Source organism: Triplophysa dalaica, chromosome 25, assembly GCF_015846415.1.
Source record: "Triplophysa dalaica isolate WHDGS20190420 chromosome 25, ASM1584641v1, whole genome shotgun sequence".
Taxonomy (NCBI): domain Eukaryota; kingdom Metazoa; phylum Chordata; class Actinopteri; order Cypriniformes; family Nemacheilidae; genus Triplophysa; species Triplophysa dalaica.
In genome coordinates, this window is record NC_079566.1 from 5,323,588 (window position 1) to 5,345,813 (window position 22,226).

Here is a 22,226-nt window from a genome sequence, read left to right on the forward strand (position 1 = left end):
ATGCCGAGGACCCCCAAATATGATGTAAACACGATGTAATCAGAATGTAACAAAATAACAGAAAGAAAAATAAACTGTACACTATGTACAATATTTACAGTCCAGTTCAGCTAAATCCCAATGTCTGAATCGCATCTGTTAAAACTCTCAAATACCAAATTCCAGCACAGTACAGCAAACTCCTATTTCAACAACCCACACTGACAGAGTATTTGGATATTCTAGGCCCCGCCCCTTGATCATGCCATGTTTGAGGTAAATAGCTTTTGGTCACAATAACATTTAAACATGAAAATGCAATCTTATAAAAATAAATAAGAACACATACACAATTCAAAATACAATACACTGTGCAACACATACACATATAAACAACAAACAATTGATTTTGCAGGTATGGAGGTTGTGACCCTGATGCTGACACATCTAAGATTGCTGATAGTGTTGTATAAAAAGCCAAGGTTGTGTATTGAACCGGTTTCTTGCAAAAGGAAACTGGTGAGTGTATGTAATCTTCTATGTTGTTTTATTTAAAATAAAAGGTGGTGGATGAAATAAACATGTGTCTGTGGTTATTTCTAGTGGTGGCGAGATGAAGCCCCATGAAGCATTGAACCTTTTCAGCCAAGTGGTTCACAAAAGGGTTCATTTCTCGAGGCTTCATTTGCTCGCAATGTGGGCCCCTGGTGGCCAAAGAGTGTAAAACAAGCAGACACATTACAGATTTACCCTGATGTGGTCTGTGATACACTGTATTTTGCGCCAGTTAAGGCTTAGAAATAACGGTGTGACTAATTTATTTATATGAATATAGTGTGTATTTTCTGGTGGAATATAATGATTGTATAACAAACTGTGTAATAAACATATTGACTTGAAATGAAAGGGGCTATCAATTCAATCAATTATTTAGTCATAAAAGGCATAAGGGGCAATAATATTATACTAAAACTGGAAAGTGTCTGGTCTTAACTGGGCAGAGGGCAGTGAATGTGCTTGTGTAACTTGGTTCCAATAGATATAAAAATGTCGCTACTGAACCACTGGGGCGGAAGCGAGGCTTCAAACGTCATCTATGACGTCATTGGTCTAAAGTGATACAAGCCCCTACATGTGCTTCACTGAAAGCTTCCGTGATTTCTCGACTGATGCTCCGAATTCTCGGCACAGAACATAAAATCACTAGTTATTTCAATGTGCTATGAGTAAATGCTATGCATTGTGGTTTGAATTGGTTTGTACTGACACGGTAGACCACTACAGCAAACACCTCCCACAGGTACAAAGCAATATTAAGCAACTGTATTACTGTATATTCACCATACACTTAACACAACACAAGTCTGTGTTTACCTTTTCAAGCCGGCTATCGGATGGCGCATGAAGGCAAGTATGTGTTTGTATCTCAATGTTGCACCGTGACACTGCCCTTGTAAATAATATCTAGTATCTGTCACATAAACCAGAACCTGTAGGCTGTTTAAAAACACTGAATGTCCTGCTCGCAACTCTTTATTCAAGCAGAAAACATCAACGCAGAAAAGAAAACTGCATTTATTCATGAGGCGGTTTTGGGGAATCTTTAAAATTATGATGCAAAGAGTCACCGAAAGCAAACTCCGTAAAGTCTCTTTCAAAAACTCCTTGAAGAACAGCGAGCGACCCAGAGGTTAAAAACAGAATCCTTTCCTGTGCAAAAAGTTGAGAACAAGACCGCAAAAGAACCTTCCCCTTTTTATCAAAACACAATACACCCGGACAAATGTGCAATCTGACCGTTTTTTAGTCTTCGAGTTTCTAGCGCCATCAAAGCCTTGAGCCCGATATAAGCTCTACAGCAATGTCTGACATTTATTTAATCTACAGCCTCCCAAAGCTGCAGTCAACGGTGTGCTTATTAAAATCTGCTGTTTGCTGCTCTGCCTGACGTCTTGACAAATCACACACAGCAGCACTTCGAACAATTCCCTTCAGTCAAGAGTGACCGGTTCAGAAAGAGAAAAAGGAAAATGGATACAAAGGAGCAAAGAGTAAGGAAAGAAAGGGTAAGACAAAGAAGAAATGGAGAGCAAGTGTGATAGAGAGAGATGATTACAGGAAGGCTGAATGCTATGGGAGATGAGGGAGTCTGAGGATAAACTGAGAATGTAACAAAGAAGTAAGGGATGTGTTAAAATGGGCTGAAAGAAACAGCTGTCTATCATATATTTATAAAAAAATCTAAACAATCCTATGGAAGCTAGCTAGTATTTCGCTGGCTTAGCTGTTTGGGCAAAATTAAACACTGGCAACACTTGGAGACCAGTTAGGACCAGTTTAAGATGGTTTAAGTTGCTTTTTAACAGATTGAGGAGATGAAAAGAACTAAAAAGTTACATAAATGGCTGTGATTTGGGCATCAACGAATAAGCACGGAGACGTACCTGGGCACTTCTTGTCATTGCAGGCACGCACTTCGTCTCCTGAGCCATCGCAAGGGTAACCCTGGATGCCTGTGCCCTCGCACATCCGGAAACGCCGCTGCCAACCGGAATCGCAGGTTTTGGAGCAAAGACTCCAGTGATTCCAAGCTCCCCAGTTACCTCCACCTACACATGAATGAAGAAGAGAGGAACATACTGTAAGAACTAGAGGTGTCACGTTTTCATTGCTTTTGAAAAAAAAAGAATCTATTGTAAACTGCTTTGATGGTTTTGACGGGTCCCTCAGGCGAGTCTGTTAACTGGTTTTCAGTTCTCGGCAATTTTCAACGGGTCAAGCCGGAAAACAATCTAAACCACCCTGGCAGAACATTTTGATCCAGCACAGACCAGCAAATCATTTTAGGATAGTACGGCGGTACCCATTCACTTCTATTGTATGGACACAAACCCAATGCAAGTCAATGGGTACCCATGTTGTTTGGTTACCAGCATTCTTTAAAATATTCTGCTGTGTTCTGCAGAAGAAAGAAAGTCATTCAGGTTTGAAATGAGAATAGTGTTAGTAAATGATGACAGACACATTTTTAGGTGAACTCTCCCTTTAAGCTGCGGTACCATAATGCACCTGCTTGAAGCTAATATGCTCTTATTAATTATTATCAGGGGTTTTAACTGGCATATGCTAACACAGCAGTATATCAGTGAAACAAGTTAAGCGGGGCAGCTCAAACCCTCCTTGGTTTTGTACCGTAGACAATTTAGAACATTAACGGCTATTAATTACACCATGACAGGAAACAAATTGCTGCAGAGTACATTAACTGTCAGTTTAACATTGTGAGCCCGGCACCGTGTGTGTCTTACCTCCACAAGATGGGTTTGTGCACTCGCGAGTTTCCGCATGCGGCCCTTTGCACTCTGCCCAGCCGTGCACCGACACACTGCATCGCCGCTGTCTCTGTTGAGTGCCGGAACCACAGGTAACAGAGCACTGAGACCAGGCCGCCCAGTCCAACCACTGCCCCTCTACTGTAAACACACCCACGGAGAGAAGAAAAGTTGCTTGTTGAGGTGAGAAAAATAAAAGTACAGCTGTGAAGGTTGGAGAGAAAAGAGGAAATGATACAGGAAACAAATAGTTGGAGGTAGAACTGTAAATGCATTACACAGAGGAACAGACAGGTATAAACAGGTATATTTTAACAGTTGTATTGTCAACATGAGCAACAAAGCTGAACATTTAATGTGAATAATGTGTCAGTATTTGTAAGTTGAGACGTTTGCTTTAATGACAGCATTCACTTTTGTGAAATTTGTGCAAAAAATTCATGTTATTGCACCATTATTTTGGAATGTTCTTGTCTGCGTCAGTGGTAGTAAATTGTGGGCTATTTTCATAGAATTGTATATACTTCAAGTAAAATCAGGCAACAAAAAAAATCGTTGCTGTCATTTAGGAAACCTAGTATTTCATTATTTTGTGACTTTTTTGTCATAAATCATTATTATAAGTCAAGCATTATGCTTGTCACTGGATTTGCAAACATCTAACCAATAAAAAGTGCTTGTCATCTTTGACAACACAGTATTTAATAATTTAAAAACAACAATGTTGTTGGAAAAATTTGGATATACGAGGTTCCAGATAGCAACTATTTTATTTTCCTTTTTTTGGCAGGAGGCTGATAGGAACAATGTTCACTCCTAAAATTGTGTGGTTACGTTCAACCCATGGTTGGGTCAAAACAAACCCAACAGTTGGGTTAAATTAACCCAGACAACTTTTATATGTAACCCAACAAAGGATTGAAAAAGATTGGGCTAAAACAGTCCCGCATGGGTTCATTTATATCACAATAGATCCTTTTAGAACAAGTCATTAATTGAAAATAACCTTTTATTATTTACCTATTAAGAGTGTTTGCATATACGGATATACTGCAAATGTTGAAAATGGTTTTACACAATAAATGTGGGAAATATAATTTCAATCAATACTGTGCAAGATAATTAGTTTCAAAAAAGACGAGTGAAATAAAAAGATTTAATTAAAGAGAGATGCAGTATCAGACATATCGAAAAGCATGACATGTTAAATAAAGGCTTGATAACATTTCTTTAATTTGTGAGAAGTTTCCCTTTGATAACAATTATCATAGTAAGATGTACATTGTTAACATCCAGCTTTTCTTTTTAAATAGAAATTAGTTTAGATTAAAAAAATGAGCCGCAACCTTTCTATCCTGACTGACGTTTTTCAGTAGATAAAAGAACGAAAACATAACAGAGTGAATAAATAAATTTCATATCAGACAACATCAGTTTAAGTAGAATTCATGCAAACACTTCAGTTTCTGCCCGTGGCTATATTAGTCTTTTCTGACAGTCATAAACAAAAACAAATCTGAGATCCTTTACATAATGAATGACCTGCATTTGAAACCATGGATCAATAGTCAGCGACTATCGATTAATGTTTTCGAGTTCTTTGTGAATAAATAATACATACAGCATCGCACTTACGAAACCCATCATAAGCTCATGTCACCATTACAAAGTCCATCACTATTTTAAGCGCGGCATTTAAAAAGAGTTTCTGAAGTGTACAAGAGTCTTTAAATATTCCGTGATCCTTTGTGAAACATTAGATGGCTTCCATGCCTCAGTGGACACATATTCAGTATGTTCTACAGTTGGAATAATGTTTAAACATCATCCATCAAATGATGTCATTAATCTTATGGTTCCATGCTTATAAAAGAATGCTTTCTAGTACGCATCTATTTCACAGTAGGGGAGATGTAACGTCTTTTCGCTTTTGGTGACAATCTCAGGAACTGTGTGTATTAACCTCTATTACTTTTATGTTATTTAAATGGGAGAGGAGGGCATCGATGCATATTTTATTTAAGCGTATCTCGATGTGATTGATGGTTTGAACTGAAATCAAATTATCTCTCAATCTAATTGATTATAGGGAAGACGGAGCACATGATAAAATATTACGTCCGTGTCACCTTTGTTTTGTCAAAGTAGACATTTTTCAAACAGAGGAAATGTCCCTAAAAGCTCCCTTGAAGGAAAAATCCTGCATGCGGTTTCTTTTCAGTTTTTTTTTTGTGAAATACAAAATTATTTTACGCTACATTTTCTGTAAAATTACTGTTTCAAGCTCGGAGAACAATATGTTTCATAAAAGTCTATAAATCTTCTTGAGGAATTATTTTAGTCTGTTCCTCACACACGGCTACTGTAGAACTTCAGAAGACAGATATACTCTGAATCTATTTTATATAAATAAATCTTGGATCTTTAGAGAGTTGATCGTGCATTGCAGAAAAGAAAAAAAACATTACATTTTATAATTGTATTTTGTGGCAAAAGTAGCTGTAACATGCAGACTTCAAACAACACAGGAGGGTCAGCTGGTGTTAATGTTGGTATACAAACGCAGTCGGATGCAGCCGCAGTCTCTGTCTTCAATTTTGGAGACTCTCTGTCTGAAATCAACAGCATGATAAATAATAATCGTATTCTAAAGCCTCACAAACTCAATAAACTAGAGAAATACATCCCGTCTGTCTGCGCGTTTATGAGAGCATTAGATTCATCATCGCTCACAAAATCAGCAGCCAATGAGGGGGAAGATTCCTGCATATGGTGGTTGCCAAGAGACGGCAGCTGCATCCGAAACCCAACAAACACAGCTGAACGTTTATGGGATCTCGCTTTGAACTCAGAGGAACATAAAACTGGAAAATGGGATGCATAATTGCAACAGTGTTGCAACTTCATAATAAAGGTAATAATGCTGACATCTGCAAAAGCAGAGCAAATGGACACACACAAACACAAACACATTCTGAGTGTTGGCATATGAGCTTTGCTTAAACTTCAAAAGAAAATCTCTAAACACAGAATGTGTTTTTATTTCGAAAATAATGCAAATGAATGTTTAAATTAAAGCAATTCATGCACTTAAAAGGCACTGTAAACATAACAATGATGTCATCACTTACTCACCCTTCTCTCATTTCAAACCTGTATGACTTTCTTTCTTCCGCATAACACAAAAGAAAATATTTCAAAGAACGCCAGTTTTGGGTTACCAATATTCTTCAAAATATCTTCTTTTGTGTTCTGCATAATAAAGAAAGTCAAACAAGAGGGTGATGACAGATTTGTATCCCTTTAACTCTTTCACCGCCATTGACGAGTTATCTCGTCAATTAAATAAAAAACCCTTTCCCGCCAAAGACGAGTTAATACGGCAATCAGTGTTTGTACTGTTGTACAGCAGGTGGCGCTATTACACACCACTGGGAAAAAGTACAGAGTCCCAGAAACTAGAACGTATATGTTTTAGCATTTTTTAATGATTGTTCTGAGTGGAATCTGGGTGGAATCTTTGACAAAAAACGTTAATTATCTCAGCTGTTTGATCAAAATGATGCATTTTTGAAGAAACCTACCCACATCTATGGAGTGATAAAAAACGAACAAATGAAGATAGAAGAAAGCGGTTTCTTTTGTTTAAAATCTGAGACTCTGTTGTTTCATTTGACATATTGTTTGTCCATATATTCTTTACAGAAAATTTACTGTGAGCCATTAAAATTGGGTGAAATTGTTAAAAAACGCTGCCGTAGGCTGGCAAAATAAAGAGATTTTAGGAAATCGAATTGAATAAATGCCGGCTTTCACACCCAAGGGCATTATTAACCCTGGGTAAATCATCTATTTTTTAAAGCCTGCTGTTTTTAATCACTCTTCTTTTCAATAAATAGCAGCTCTTTGCTCTTGAAACATCAGGCCTCTATCTCTCTTCCTATTTCATTCTCACCCTCCTAACTTAATCTGTCTTTTAAAAACTCTATTTCTCTTGTCTTCGTGAACAAGCCGTCACAAAAATAAGCCTAAATTAATTTCTTTGACAACCCAATAGAGTTCCGTCTGAAAAACATCTGAGACGCGACGGCAAAGCATCCTGCAAGCAAAGATTAAAAAACACTTTGTATTCTTAAATTAAATTAATTTTAATGAGGCCACATTGCATATGCAACAGCAAAATAAAAGTACCATCCCTTCTCAAAGTCATGCACCGACTTTAAACACATGAGCAAGCATTAATGAATAGAAAAATCTTACCATAATGCTCTCTTGACTACACTTGGGAGTGAAATTGAAACAAGGATTCGCTTACACTTTGATTACGGAGATGCAAACCATCGCTGTAATCGTACACTTAAATAGACCAGAAGTAAGGCTGAGGTGTGTTACCGAGGTAAACACACTACTTCTGGTCTATTTAAGTTTATGATGTGTACAAGACATCTGCTTTGATTCCCACAGCCAACCAGCGTTTACCGTAGACCGAGAGACGATATATTCGGTTGGCTCATAAAATCCGAGTTAAATGATATGAGCAGATTGTACGTCAATGGACATCCATGGACGCGATTTGAATATGAACAGGATAAGATGGTTTCACACGTGGGTGAATCTCGGTAGGTGAGGACAGGTGGAAGATCTCTGTCTGACAGGCTGTAATCACTGTCCGTCAAAATCTGTTCGGCCGGACCGGCCCAGCTGTTCATTTGTGCCCCCTCAAATAAAACACAATCACTGTGATTGGCTGTCACCCTTAACCCTGCATCTGTCAAACTAATGGAGGTTTTCAACTCAAGGCTGCAACAACTGTTCAGACTGAAACCGAATTGAAACGTAACAGACAAATGATTTATTGCTCATCTCAGTGAGGTAATAACTAATCTGGGAGATAGATCCTGTTCGCTGAGACCAGAGCGTCGCTGCGGATAAACAACAAACAGCCAGCAGGTGCGGACATGAGTGATATCTCTGTGATCCATTAGGAAAGAAACAGTTTTTTAAAAAAATGAACATTTTCATTCCTTTCAAAATAGGAACACGCATTTTATTTACCGTCTAATTTTTAAGTGTTTCTTTTCATATCATGTTAATGGGAACCATGACAAGAATACTGTTTTATTTCATAACAGCCTAAATAAAGTTTGAGTCAAAAGATTTTTTTCTTATGGTTTACTCTTTTTGCTTGCCTGGCAGGCACGTGACGGATATGCAGCTGCAGAAAATGATAATAGGAGACCAAAGTTATGCCTTTAATAAGCATTTCTACATATACTGTATTGTGGCCATTTCATGCCAGTGTGTGTTGCATTTCAACAGAATCAAACCTCAGGAATGACAAGGGTGTCAACCAACAGACATGTGAAAGAATGACCAAATGCAAATCTGTCAAAGTAAAACTGTCTTATTTCATCATATTTTAATATTTTAAATAATCCTAAAAGACTGTTTTGTGTTGTTAAAATGTAAATATGAACTTATCAGAATTTCAGATCTGCAAACATTCATCTTTTTATTATGTTTGTCCCCTTATCCATTTTCTGCAAATCATTTTAAATGAAAACCATATTTCATGTGGAATTTAGTGGAAATGTTTTTGGAATTTAATGTCTCTATTTCACATAATGAAACAAAGATGATCATTTTTCTTTCACACATACCTATAAAAAGTTCATTCAGAAAAACTGAAAACTATTTTGGAATGACCTCATAATTTTATTCAAACAGCATCCCTTCAAACAACATATGCCAAGGCAGCACGCCACTTATCCATATCTGAGTACTACTTTAGCTAAAAAATTACAATGCATGGCAGCAGAAAGTGAATGTAGACAGCAAAGAGTTCAAATGCTTTCAGACAGAGAAGAAGGGGGTGAGTACCGACGTGACTCAGAGGCAGACTGGGGTAAAGCTGGAGGCAATAAAGACAGCTCAGAGAAAGCAATGGGAAAGGTCAGAGACGAGGGGACACGTGAATACAGGGAGAAGACAGGAAACATGTACAAAGGATAAAAATAGGGAAATCGTGAAGAAGACAGAACACACTGGGTCTCATACTGTAGCTGGACATACACATGTATTTGTATGTAAAAGGTATAAATCATAATTATATTAATTTTATATTATTTCTTATTACTAAAAAGTGATCAAACTTGACTAGTACTCTATTTCTTCTTGTATATTTTAGCATTTTGCTTTTCGTTAAAGACAAGATGTTTATTGGTTCTTAACTTGGGAATGACTTGTCTGATGAGTAACAGAAATGAGTTGTGTTCAGTAACTGGACATATTGGGTTCTGCATATAACAATATAAATGAATAACCGAAGATGATAAATGGTTTTGGAAAGATCTAGATTTTATGTACAAACAAGTGTTTAGTGACGTATCGTTGAAAGAGACCCAGTGCGAGAGAAACATTGAGGTACAGAAGAGTGAGAGTTTATTGACAGATAAGGAAATGGAGTATAAGGACTAACCAGGGCATACAGCTATATTGCAGAGTTTGCTCTGCACCTCTGGCCCTCCACAGCCCTTGCTTCCATGCTGGGGTACCATACAGATCCTGTTCCGGGTCCGAGAGCCACGGCCACACGTGACTGAGCACAGGCTCCATGAAGACCACTCCTCCCACAGCCCATGCACTGTAAACAAAACCACCAGCGGGGATGAGGGAGGATGAGGGAAGGCGGGGCTGAGGATCCTTCAGGACAACCAACTGGCGAGACAAAACCCTGCCCCCAAAGGAAAAACTGGGATCGACCAATAGAACGGCTTTTGAGGAGCCAATTCGCTTTATTGTGAAACCTTCAGATCAAGGGTTGAGGGCAGAGAAGGAAATGAAAATGAGATTGCATGTGCAGCATCAATGAGCCGTCACTTATCCTGTAGGAAGGAGCACCAAAGTCCAAAAGATCAAGGCACGAGTAGTGCAAGAGCAGATGAAATGCGCCGTTTGATCATGAAACGCGCCCAATTGATCGTGCTTCTGCGGAGAGAGTTTCAATGAGTTTGTGAACCTGAATGATTCTTTGACTATCAATAAAGACGCTATGTTAAAGTGTTCCATTGCATTTGATGAAGAGTGCCTTAGAAAATATGTATTCTCTAGATATATAGTTCAACTTTTTTCAATGGATGTCATGCAGGGATTTCAGATTTGACTCTATCACGGCTTTTCAGAGTTCAAGTGTGGGCTTGATGAGATGGGCTTGGAAGAGGGTGAGAATGACCATTTTAAGGGATAGTTCACAAAAAAATGAAAATTCTGTTATTTATGACCTTCTTGTCATTTCAAATCTCTTGACTTTCTTTATTCCGCTGAACCTTAAAAGACATTGAAGAATATTGGTAACCAAACACGGCGGTACCCCTTCCCATCTACTATGGACACAAAACCAATGTCAATGGGTGCCGCTGTTGTTCCATTACCAAAAATCTTCAAAATATTTAATTTTATGTTCTGCTGAAGAAAGAAAGCCAAACAGTATTTTTTGGGTGAACTATCCCTTTAAGAGCATCAACAGTTAGACCAAAGACAAAACAGCTAGACCAGCCACAAATCCTCTTTCTGTCTTAATATCCCTGCTGTTTAGCTTAAACTGTACCTTTAGAATGCAAAAGTTGGGTTAAAGTATTAAATATATATATATATATATATATATATATATATACATATATATATACTTCTAAACATTAATTTATAATTCTGTAAAGATAGAAAAAAGTGCAGAATGTCTACATTACAGTGCCTATAATCCTAAAGTGAGAATTCAACAATCTAAAAAGTCACTGTTACCATAGAAACAAAACCCACCAATGAGCCCAACAGCGACCTTTATTCCCATGAAGCATTATAAACTTAAAATATATCTATTATAATACTTTTGTATATTTCACAGCTTTTATATTGTGTACTTTATATGATTGATAGTATGCCATTTCACTTTTTTTTTGTCTGAATTGTTAGAAAAAGCAGGAAAAAAATCTTCACAAAACCACCAGACTGTGTGTAGACAAAGAAAGAAGGAAAGAGGGTTCATAGATTCAGGGGTAACGTGAATACATTACAAGGCAAGATACAGGCGGAATGATCAAGAGAAAAAGTACAGAAGGGTGAGAGAGCTTGAAAGAGGGGATCTGGGTGAAGAAGGAAAGTTAAAAAAAATGCTGAAAGCGGATGGAAGTTGAGTGAATTGACCAAGATTCAGTGTAGAAGCCACAAGAAGGAGTAAGTAAAAGAGACAGAAAAGGAGATTTGGAGGGTTTTTTAAAAGGGAGATATTGTGGCCCCATCAGTGTAGAGCAGGGGTGTACTGTGAATTATGCATACTGATAAATAATTAAAAGTGCTCTGTAGTGCAAAGCTCAAAGGAGCCATGGCTCAACTGCACAGAGCACAGAGAATAAAAAAACTAAAATGAAGAAAGAATGAGAGAGAGAGAGAGGGTGTGACAGAGGAACAGATGTACAGTACTTGTCGATTGATCGACTCGAGATATTTCCAGAAGTGTAATTTTACTGTAAGTGGCCGTTATTTATAAAATACAGCCGTGGAGAAAATTAAAGGACCACTCCAAATTTTCATTTAATCAGCCTTTCTAGATGTATTGTGGTCATTCCAGTCCACTGTCTATTGAATTTAAACAAAATTAAACCTCAGGAGTGACACGAAGTCATTCAACAGCAATGTGAATGACTGACAGCATGACACTACACATGAAAACTGGGAGGTTATCACATAAGAAATAGTTTTTTTAACTTTTCCTAAATACATGCACAAATAGAGCAGTTGTATTGCTTAAAGTAAATGGGCTTATTTTCTTTGCAGTATGTTAGGTCTGAAAAATACTGTGCGTCTTTCCTGTTATTCTATATTTCTCCAGTTTCATTTTCGGGAAATATATAACAAATAGAAAAAAAAGGTTTGATAATTGGAGAAATGTTGTCAGCATACTACACAGAATGAAACAAAAATGATAGTTTAACAAAAACACATAATTAATAGTAAATTCAGAAAAACTTAATCTCTTATTTTATCCATGGCTGTATAAAACATTTTAAAAGATGAGAAATTGTATTATTGTTTTTTATTATTACATTACAATCCATAAGTATAAATGTCAGGTCAGAAATGTCTTCCCGAGATTGGTGCTAATAAATTGTGGCCTGACGTCGCTCTTGATTGCGAGGCTGTAAAAGTCAAAACGTGAAGCAGGATAACAGCACTGATTTTGTGTGGCATGGGGAGAGGCTGAATGCTAGACTGATGTGCCGAGAGTGCTCATTGCTTCTCTATAGGTCACATTATGTACCGCAATATCCATCAAATCACTGTCTGCGCCACCTCATGCAGAGATTCTGAGTCTGTCTATCTGCTCCCCGCAGGGGGTACTGATTCCTCCTATGGAGAAGGAAGTGAGAGAGAAAGATAGTGAGAGAGAAAGTAAAAAATGACCGTCAGACCACATAGCCAGGAAAAGCCAAAAAGTAGTAGCTTGAAAGGTAGATAGGGGGGCTAGACAGAGTGAAAAAAAAATAAACAGGCACATAAAGGGAGCTGGTTGTGAACCGGGTGCAAGTCTGACAGAAATCCCCAAACCAATACATCACTGTCCCCTCGGAGTAATGCCAGACCGGCTTAAACAACACAAACCCTCTGCGAGCTGTAAGCATTGAACAGCGCTGTGTGTCATTGGCATATTTAAATATAACTTTGACTGTGGTTGTTGTTTGCCATAACTCATATAAGTGATAACTAAGTTAAGCGGTTACCCTTTAAAAAGCTGTGGCAAATGAGCTATGCTTAAATCTCAAGCTCGGATGCTTCTCTGGATTTAAAGGGCAAAAACTAATGCAGAGCACCACCTGTTGGTTAATAGCTGCAATTGCCCCTTTTGCCCTAAGATTAATTCGGCAGATGTTGTACGGTGCCCAACAGGTGTTACAATAGACTGAGCACACAGAACAGATGCAATGGGAGATACGTGTTGTATGCTGGAAATAATAGGTGTTAAGATACTTAACATGCAAGGTCATTAAATTAGCAAATAAAGATGAATGCATCGTCAGGCAAAGCTAAGCTAAACTACAGTAAGTGAACGACAAGGGATGGCTTGTTGAACTAGAGCCAATTTCAACATTCATATTATCACAAACATCCTTAAAGTGATGCTTTATCCATGTGTCCGTGAAGTATTTCATTCAAATGGATATTCAAATGAGAAAGAGAGAGTGAAGAGGCCAAAAATAAAAAGTCAGCTCATCCGTGTTTAATAAATACCCAAAAAGTGAATGATCGAATCCCCAAAAAGTTACTTAAACACTATTCTCCCATTTGAATCTACTGTAGATCTCATGAGTCATTTTACATCTGAGATAATTGCATCTGATTTCATTCATCAATAGAACCGTAAGCTTTGAATAGAGTTTCTTCATTAAAGTGGAGAAGATCGAGTTTGGGCCAGAACTGCTCTGCTCTAGTGCCCCAGCACAATGAGACATACCAGCGCTAGGCACATACTCAAAAGCATTGAAAGGAGATGACGGAATTTCTTACGGCTATCATAAAATGATTAAATTAGATTTCGAGCTTCATAGCGGGGAAGCTTTTAGCATTGCAGATAAGTTAGATTTCTGCTTTGGAAACCTTTTCGACTGATGGCTCAAGGAAAACCATGTTCATTAATGTTTGTTATATTGGAGACCGGGGCTAGTTGAGACTTATTTTTTATCTCAGTACTAAAAGGTTTGCGTGGAAAGTCAAGTGTGTGTTTTTATGTTACTTGTTTGGAACTCAAAATTTTGAGAACAGAATGCTAAAAAAAATCTTAATTAAAGTATTTTGCTCTATTCATAATGAGAACACAATAAAAACGGAAAAATCTGCTAAAGTTTAAGGATGTAATGAAACTGTATTTTAATAGAAAATGTAAACTATTTCTCAAAATGAGGACATTATTCAATGAGTGAGTGTGTGTGCCCTGCGATGGGTTGGCACTCCATCCAGGGTGTATCCTGCCTTGATGCCCGATGACTCCTGAGATAGGCGCAGGCTCCCCGTGACCCGAGGTAGTTCGGATAAGCGGTAGAAAATGGAATGGAGGACATTATTCATAATTTGGGTCGGGGCAAGTTGTCACTGTATATAAAACATTAAGTAACACAAACCCTTTTTAATTTTGTAATTATGAAATAAACCAAATGGATCGCATAGGACACATTTCTGAAAGTATTTTTGTAATACAACCCCTCCTTGTGAAAGATGTGTAATGTTACAGAAATGTCACATAATTGTCACATTGTGCATTTATGAAAAAAAAAAAAAAAAGTTGTGATTAAAACGCCAGATTTAAGTTTTCCTCTGCTTTTCCACAAAATATATAACAATGAAACGTGTGAAACAAAACGAAACAAAGAAATCTGAAATATTTTTGTATTTTATTGATAGTTGAACTAAGATCGATTTTCTGAAGGGAATTTATAATAAAAAAACTACATTTAGCACCAAATGGACATTGTGTGTATAAAGAATTCTATCTATCTTTAACAACTAGCCACCATTTCACAGAGGTTTAATTTGTCAAACATTTGTTCGACATTATAATCGACATTATACTGAATATATATTATATATCTTAAAAGGAAATAACAATTTATTTACTGACGCTGAAAAAAAATTCAATTTTTAAAATGTACATTAAAACAGCTATTGATGGCTATTGACAACTTTTGAGACGGAAATCTAGGTTGGGATCAACTAATGAGCAGACCGAGCACAATATAAAACAACACTACAGCCTGTATAGCTGTTTTTAAAAGACCCTCTTTTATTTGAATGCTTTGCCTGATCAATTTAGAATAATAACTCTCCTCCAAACTATATAAACCTGACCGTAATTGCTTTCGCAAATCAATTAAGTTCTCTTTGAATCGGAGCCAAAACAGAGAAGTGCGGGGTTCCAGTGATTGCTAACTTAACGCAGAAGCTACGTCAGCTCAGGTTAATATCACAGACACTGTGTCCCTTTTCCATGTTAAACACTTTCTGCCGTATAAAAAGTAAACTTTTAACACACACACCAAAAACACACGCACAGCTTCGCTCTAGAAGCTACTTTGTGTATCGACGAAAGTTGTGCTCACATTGTCTTTTTCTGCCAAATTCTTTTCCCCCGCAGTAGATATTGCTTGCCTGTTTATATTGTCAGAATAAATAGTATAAAATGCTCAAAGAGACTCAAGCACAGACGTCTTGCATTCTTATTTCTGGCTGTCTAGTTTTCTTTTATTGATGCGCAGTTCTTTTAAATCAGCTTTTCTGTCCACAGCATTGAAAATCTATGAGTTTCGAAAGCCTGTGTGTCTGAATGTAACATCAGTCATTCATATAAGCTTCATTGATCGCTGCTCACAATCAATCCCAAGCAAGCAGATGTTTCCAGCAGAAATCCTTCACTTTGATTCTCTTTATTCTTGCATGCTCGGCTGAGATCTTCTACTGCTGTCCTTAAACCGTGTTCTAAAGCGCTGATCCGCACAACGTGAAACATAGAAAAACACAGACAAGTAGTGCTGAACATGGCATCCATCTCATCAAAGCCCAGACGCTGAATATCAGTACTGTGACTGAATGCACAATGAGAAATAAACAGAGTAAAGCTATCTTAAATGGAAATAGAATTAGCACACAGAAGAACATAGACAGCAAATTCTTCTTTTGAAACAAAGGCTGATGTATATATACCTTGTTGTAAGCGAGTAAATCGGCAATCCACTATTTGGCATTTGAATGCAAAAAAAATTTGAATACAGGAGCTGGAGTGGACTACAGGGGGTCATATCTACTGAATATGCAAATCTACCTCATCGTTCCGTTCAAAGCAACTTTTAAAGAAAAACATAAAAACATCTTCAAGAAATATGAACCATCTGTTAGGTCTTCATGTATAAGCATTACAGTGAATGTGCAAAATTGTGAATAAAGTCATGGTTACGGGATATTGTTAGCCAAGATGCGGAGATCACAATACACAGTAAATGCCCTCAAGTTATGGCTACTAAAAAATGTGTAGTAGCCAAAGTTTTGAACATGCTGATACACATTCAAGTGACAACCAATGTGCAACTGTGAGGCTTGCATGATCTCACCCGCATCACAAAACCCTCTACACATCCCAGATACACGCAAACCCAGGTGCACTCACACAGACATAAATGCTAATGCAGGACTTGACATTGATACCAAGAGTGCACATTGTCCACAACATCACAACAGATACTACAAAGGAATGTCATTTCAGATCTGTATGACTTTCTTTTGTCTGCTGAATGCAAAAGAAGATATTTTGAAGAATGTTGGTAACCAAACAGCATTGGTCCCAATTGACTTCCATTGTATTGACAAAACCACAGAGACATTTCTCAAAATATCTTCTTGTGTGCTTTACAGAAGAAAAAATCATATACGGGTTTTGAATGGCGTAAGGATTTCATATTTTTGGTGAACTACGCATGCAGTGTAGGGTACAACCCTGGGGAAGCTTAACCATTGGGTGGTTACAGCCTTGGCTGTAAAGTTTTTTTTTTCCATGCACTGTCCAATGTTTACTTACAGAGCAACAGCAAACATTCAGCTACACAGTAAATGGTGCGTGCCATTAGTAGTGGTCATGTATTGCATTCTGTAGGATGTGTGAGGAATCCAACACTATGGAGGTACTCTACCTGCTTGATTCTGCGGCTCACCTGGGCAGGTGGCAGTATTGTTACATAGTCGGGTCTCTCTCAGCGGGCCGCTGCAGAGGGTCCCGTACGGTGAGGACACACACGAACGAGAACGAACCTGCCAACCCTGCCCACATGTCAGCGAACACACGCTCCACTGAGACCATTCCTCTGCTGCTGGGTCACCTGTAAAACACATGAGAGAGAGAGCAGGGATGTGATATTTACAGTAAGAATGAGAGGGATTTTTTTTGTAAAACAGGTGTCAAAAATGCCCAAGGGGGACAAGCCCACCCTAATGTTTATTATTGTTATTCCCCTGATAAGAAGGAAGAGGCAAACATCTTAAAACTAAACACAAAAAAAACAGCATTTTCTTTTGGTTAGAAATACACGATTGCGTCTTAAAGTCATGGGTCAGTGGCTTTATGTGCCCGTCCACATATTCTTCATGAATCTAACAACATCAACCTCCACAGAAACAGAACTAAACGGAAAAGCTTATTATCACATTTCCTCCCCAAACAAGTGGTGAGAAATGGATGGAGGGATGGAAGGACGGCTGAGATTGTAAGTGAGGTAGACAGCTTTACGAGAAACCAAACACCTCAGGCTTAAGGTTTATTTACGTATTCAAGACTACTTCCTTGCCGCCGTCCCTCCCAGGCCTCTGACAACTTAAATAAGGTGTTTTAAAAGGTGCCGGCAGGCTTCCTCGTAGACCTGCGATGCACTTTGCGGGTGGGAATTTAGCATGCAAAGTTCTCCGGTTGTTTTTTTTGTCATTTGTGAAAGCCGTGTCCTTGGATGCAGGCAACATCACGAAGCGAATGGGCAAATCAAATTAATTGCACGTCTCATAATCGCATTACATCTTCATTTGCATGTAGTGAGTCAGAGCTTAGTCTTATCCGCAGAGATGATGGGGTGAGAATAAAGGGTTGGGGGCTGGTGGGGAGATGCTTGCCAAGGGAAGTTTGAGTACATGAGTTTCTTTTAACAGAGATTTAGGGGTGAAGGTGGGGGGGGTAACGGCAAAGTGTGGTTCATGTTAGGCAATTATTTGCTCATATTTTTCTAATTTTAAAGTAAGTACAAAACAAAGTCAAAAGTCATAGTTCCTCGTCTGAATGACATGTGAACGCTGTCCGTGGTCCAGGAATATATTTTAGATTTAAAACATAGAAAAGGGGCTCACCTGTTTGAGCCTGGAACACACCTGGCTGGTCAGCTGACCGTGGCCTCTGCGTCTTCACCTTCTGCTCATCCTCATCAGGTTCTAGATAGACACATAATAATAAACAATATATTAAACATACATAATAAGACCGGGAGCTAAAAGTGTTTTTTTTAATACTGTGTTTACAGATTTATTATGATCAATCACATACACTGAATCAAATACTAAAAAACAACATATGTAATGTAACCCTGTAACAACACTTTTAAACATATATTTACCTTGGTAACACTTTACTATAACGTACTATTTGTTAACAATTGGTTAATGCATCAGCTTACTTTCACTAACAATAAACCTACTTCTGAAGAATTTATTAATCTCAGTTCATGCTTATTTAAGGATTTACTTCAACATTTAAAAAGTTGAAAAAGTTGTGTCTGAACTAACATGAATAACTAATTGACACTAACTAACATTATTAAGGGATTAATGCATGCTGAAAAAATAAATAGTTCATTGTCAGCTAATGCTAGCAAATGCATTTATTGTTAACAACTAGCACCTTAATGTAAAGTTTACCTTTATCTTTATTCGTAAATAATTTATATATAATGTTTTGTAATCATAAAAATGATAAAGCCCACACATAATGTAGTAAAAACACTGTTGTAAACCAAGCTGCTGATGATCATTCCTTGAATGCATTAAAACACTCTTTTCCGGTGCTCTTTATACAGTATATTAACATCTCTATTCTGTGACGTCTGACGTGTGCTCCTTGAGTAACTTACATAAGCCACAGAGACATGCTATTAGTGTTTTTTAGTATGCATCCTAGGTCAGATGAGAAAAAATCCTACAGTTGTGTTCAAAATTATTCAACCCCCACTGAAATTGATTGTTTTGGTCGGTTTGACATTGATTATGATCATTCAGTCATCCTGCTTACAATTAAATCAAAGAGGCACGAGTAGGTCAGACAAATATAACATAACATTTATAATGAAATAACCACAAATGTCTTTTCTGAGCTCACATCATTATCAGTTTTATTCAACCCCCAAGTGACTTTCAATCTTAGTACTTAGTACAACATCCTTTTACTGTTATAACAGCTTTTAAACGTGCATAGCTTGACACAAGTGTCTTGCAGCGATCTACGGGTATCTTCGCCCATTCATCATGGGCAAAAGCCTCCAGTTCAGTCACATTCTTAGGCTTGCGCACTGCAACTGCTTTCTTTAAGTCCCACCAGAGGATCTCAATCGGATTTAAGTCTGGTGACTGAGATGGCCACTTCAAAATGTTCCAGCCTTTAATCTGCAACCATGCTCTAGTGGAAATGGAGGTATCTTGGGATCATTGTCCTGTTGAAAGGTCCAACGTCTTCCAAGCCTCAGGTTTGTGACGGACTGCATCACATTGTCATCCAATATCTCCTGGTACTGAAGAGAATTCATGGTACCTTCCCAGTACCTGCAGAAGCAAAACAGCCCCAAAGCATGATTGACCCCCCGCCATGCTTCACAGTAGGCAAGGTGTTCTTTTCTTTTCTTCCTCCTCCAAACATAGCGTTGATCCATGGGCCCAAACAGTTCTAATTTTGTTTCATCAGTCCACAGAACACTATCCCAAAACTTCTGTGGTTTGTCCACAGAACTGTATTTCTATTCTATGGACATAGCTTTATAGTGTTGACTTTAAGCATGCATTTCAACTTTCACTTGCTGGGATGAGCAACCTGCCCTCAAAAATCCATGCTGCAATAGCATTTCATTGTATACTTTGCTGAATGTAAGTCTTTGAATGAAATGGTTACGTATGGTGTATTTCAATGTATTTCAATTAAATGAATGCTGGGGATAAGCTCATTTTGACATCTGCACAAGAAACTGAATCGTCTTAGGTTAATTCAGGTCAGTTACATTCACACTTGAATTATTCATGTCAATAATAAAAGGTTGTGGATAATTGTAACATTATTTTACACAATGTACAGACTACCAGCCATGGCTTGGTAAAAGATGCATTTATATATTGAAACCATTAACAGTCTTAAATATTACATTATAATATTGAATTTAATACATTAAGTTAAAGCTGCACAATTTTTTTTCTACAACTGTATTTACTGTATTTTATATAACAAACTACATACATTTCTTACGACAAAGTTCTTTACAGCACATCTACCTGTGACAAAGCTAGCAAATGGGTTTTAAGAAGATTTTAACCAACAAATTAATAAAAACCGAGACATTATGAGAGTGTGTCTGCAAATGCATCAAAACATAAGACAAAATCTCGAAATCTTTTTATTCTAATTATTGGCTCTCGCATGTAAAGAAGAGGCATAATCCATATTCAGAGAAGCACTCTCTTCTCTTGAGCTGATTGGTCGGTTTGACCTTTTGGTCTGATTGCGTGAGAAGATGAACTGCATCCGTTGCTAATATATTCCACAGGCATATGCAAAAGAGAGAATTCCCGCAAGATTTCCATGAGAACGGAAGAAAGAACAGGAAGAAAACACTAGAAGACAGAGTGGATTCTCCGAGGCTCTTTCTAAATTACCACCCTACGGTTTACGGATGCTAAGAATAATTCACAATTCATGAAACACATCCTCAACATGAATTTAAAAGAAGAAGAAAGATTTGGCATGATTTACTGTATACTTCTGCATGCTCCTTAACTTAAGACTGAATTTATCTTAGTCAGGATGAGGAGACTCTGGCACGCCACACAGACACTTCTAGTATTGATAAAACCTTCTGGTGTTTCCATTATATTGCTGTGAAACATAGTGCACAGGTCAGTACAACAAGGAATTAAAATGCTGATAGCATGGTGAAGTTATAGACGCAGTTGCAAATAGATGCAATTGAACAGTGGAGTACACAAAACCTTTTGCCCTTGTTTTTAAACAGAAAACTTAAGTTCAATATGAACAATGTCTTTTTTTGATTTTTAAAAGGGCAGGTCAACCAAAAATGAAAATTGTTATTATTTGCACAACCTAATGTCATTCTGAACTTTATTACTTTCCTTTATTGTAGAACAGAAAGAAAACAATAACATAGGTCCACAGAATGTTCATTTAAATATAGTTACAATGAATACAGCCTGGAGATTTGGAGGATCTATTGACAGAGTTGCAATATAATATACATTTCAATGTCTTCAGAGGTGTATAAAGACCTTACATAATGAAGAGTTTCTGTTACCTTATATTGAGCTATTACTATCCAAATACACTGCGAGTCCCCTTTTTCGACAGTGGCCCTAAACGGACAAACTGCTCTAAAGAGCGTGTTTCGCAAATACGTTATCTCCTTAGGCAAAGAAGCGAAAACGTGACGATATCTTAGTCATGTGTCAGCCACTGTAGTGCTTCGAAAGAGTGGGGGAGAGGTGGAGTGAGCCATTGGTAGCAATTCGCAACCTCACCACTAGTTGTCACTAAAATCCCCACATTGCTCCCTAAAAGACTGAAAATGGATGTCACGATCATAAAATAGATTTGTAAACAAACTGTTCAGGTTTCAAGCCAAAATCAATTGATTCAATGAAGGAAAGCCACTTCAAATAATTTGTTTATATCATGAACATCATTCTTAAAATGGACTAAAATATCATCTTGTGTACTGTGTCTATGGTGCTTTTTTGCATCTTTTTGGAGACCTGAAGTCTCCATTTACTGCTCCTTCATGCAAACAAGCAAACATAAAAACATAAAAATGTCTTCTACGGTGTAACAAGGAAACATGTCAATCACGCAGGTTTGGATTGACATGAGGAAGACTAAATGATGACAACATTTTATTATTAACTAAGCTAGTAACCTTTTCATGACACAAACTAAACACACTACATGTTTATTCTAGAGCGAGAACACAACACAGACCAAACAGAGAGAGAAAAAGAAAAAGGCATTCGATAGCATACATTAGAGCACATGGGATGTATGGATACTCCAGAGACTTCCACCCGATGGCTCTGTCAAAC

The 22,226-nt window shown here is 37.6% G+C and overlaps 1 protein-coding gene across 14 annotated transcripts in view; it reads right to left on the reverse strand.

The window, feature by feature from the left end:
• adgrb2 (adhesion G protein-coupled receptor B2) overlaps positions 1-22,226 on the reverse strand; it is a 381,141-nt gene that overhangs the window by 121,535 nt on the left and 237,380 nt on the right. For 11 of the 14 annotated variants that reach the window (XM_056742031.1, XM_056742032.1, XM_056742039.1 and 8 more), the window contains 4 exons: positions 18,234-18,314; positions 17,036-17,221; positions 3,288-3,452; positions 2,424-2,588 (listed from right to left, as the gene is read on the reverse strand). In XM_056742031.1, coding sequence (XP_056598009.1) covers positions 2,424-2,588; positions 3,288-3,452; positions 17,036-17,221; positions 18,234-18,314 — 597 coding nt within the window. Of the gene's footprint in view, positions 1-2,423; positions 2,589-3,287; positions 3,453-9,789; positions 9,930-17,035; positions 17,222-18,233; positions 18,315-22,226 lie in introns of those variants that run through there. The other 3 variants (XM_056742035.1, XM_056742033.1, XM_056742043.1) reach the window with 3 other exon arrangements.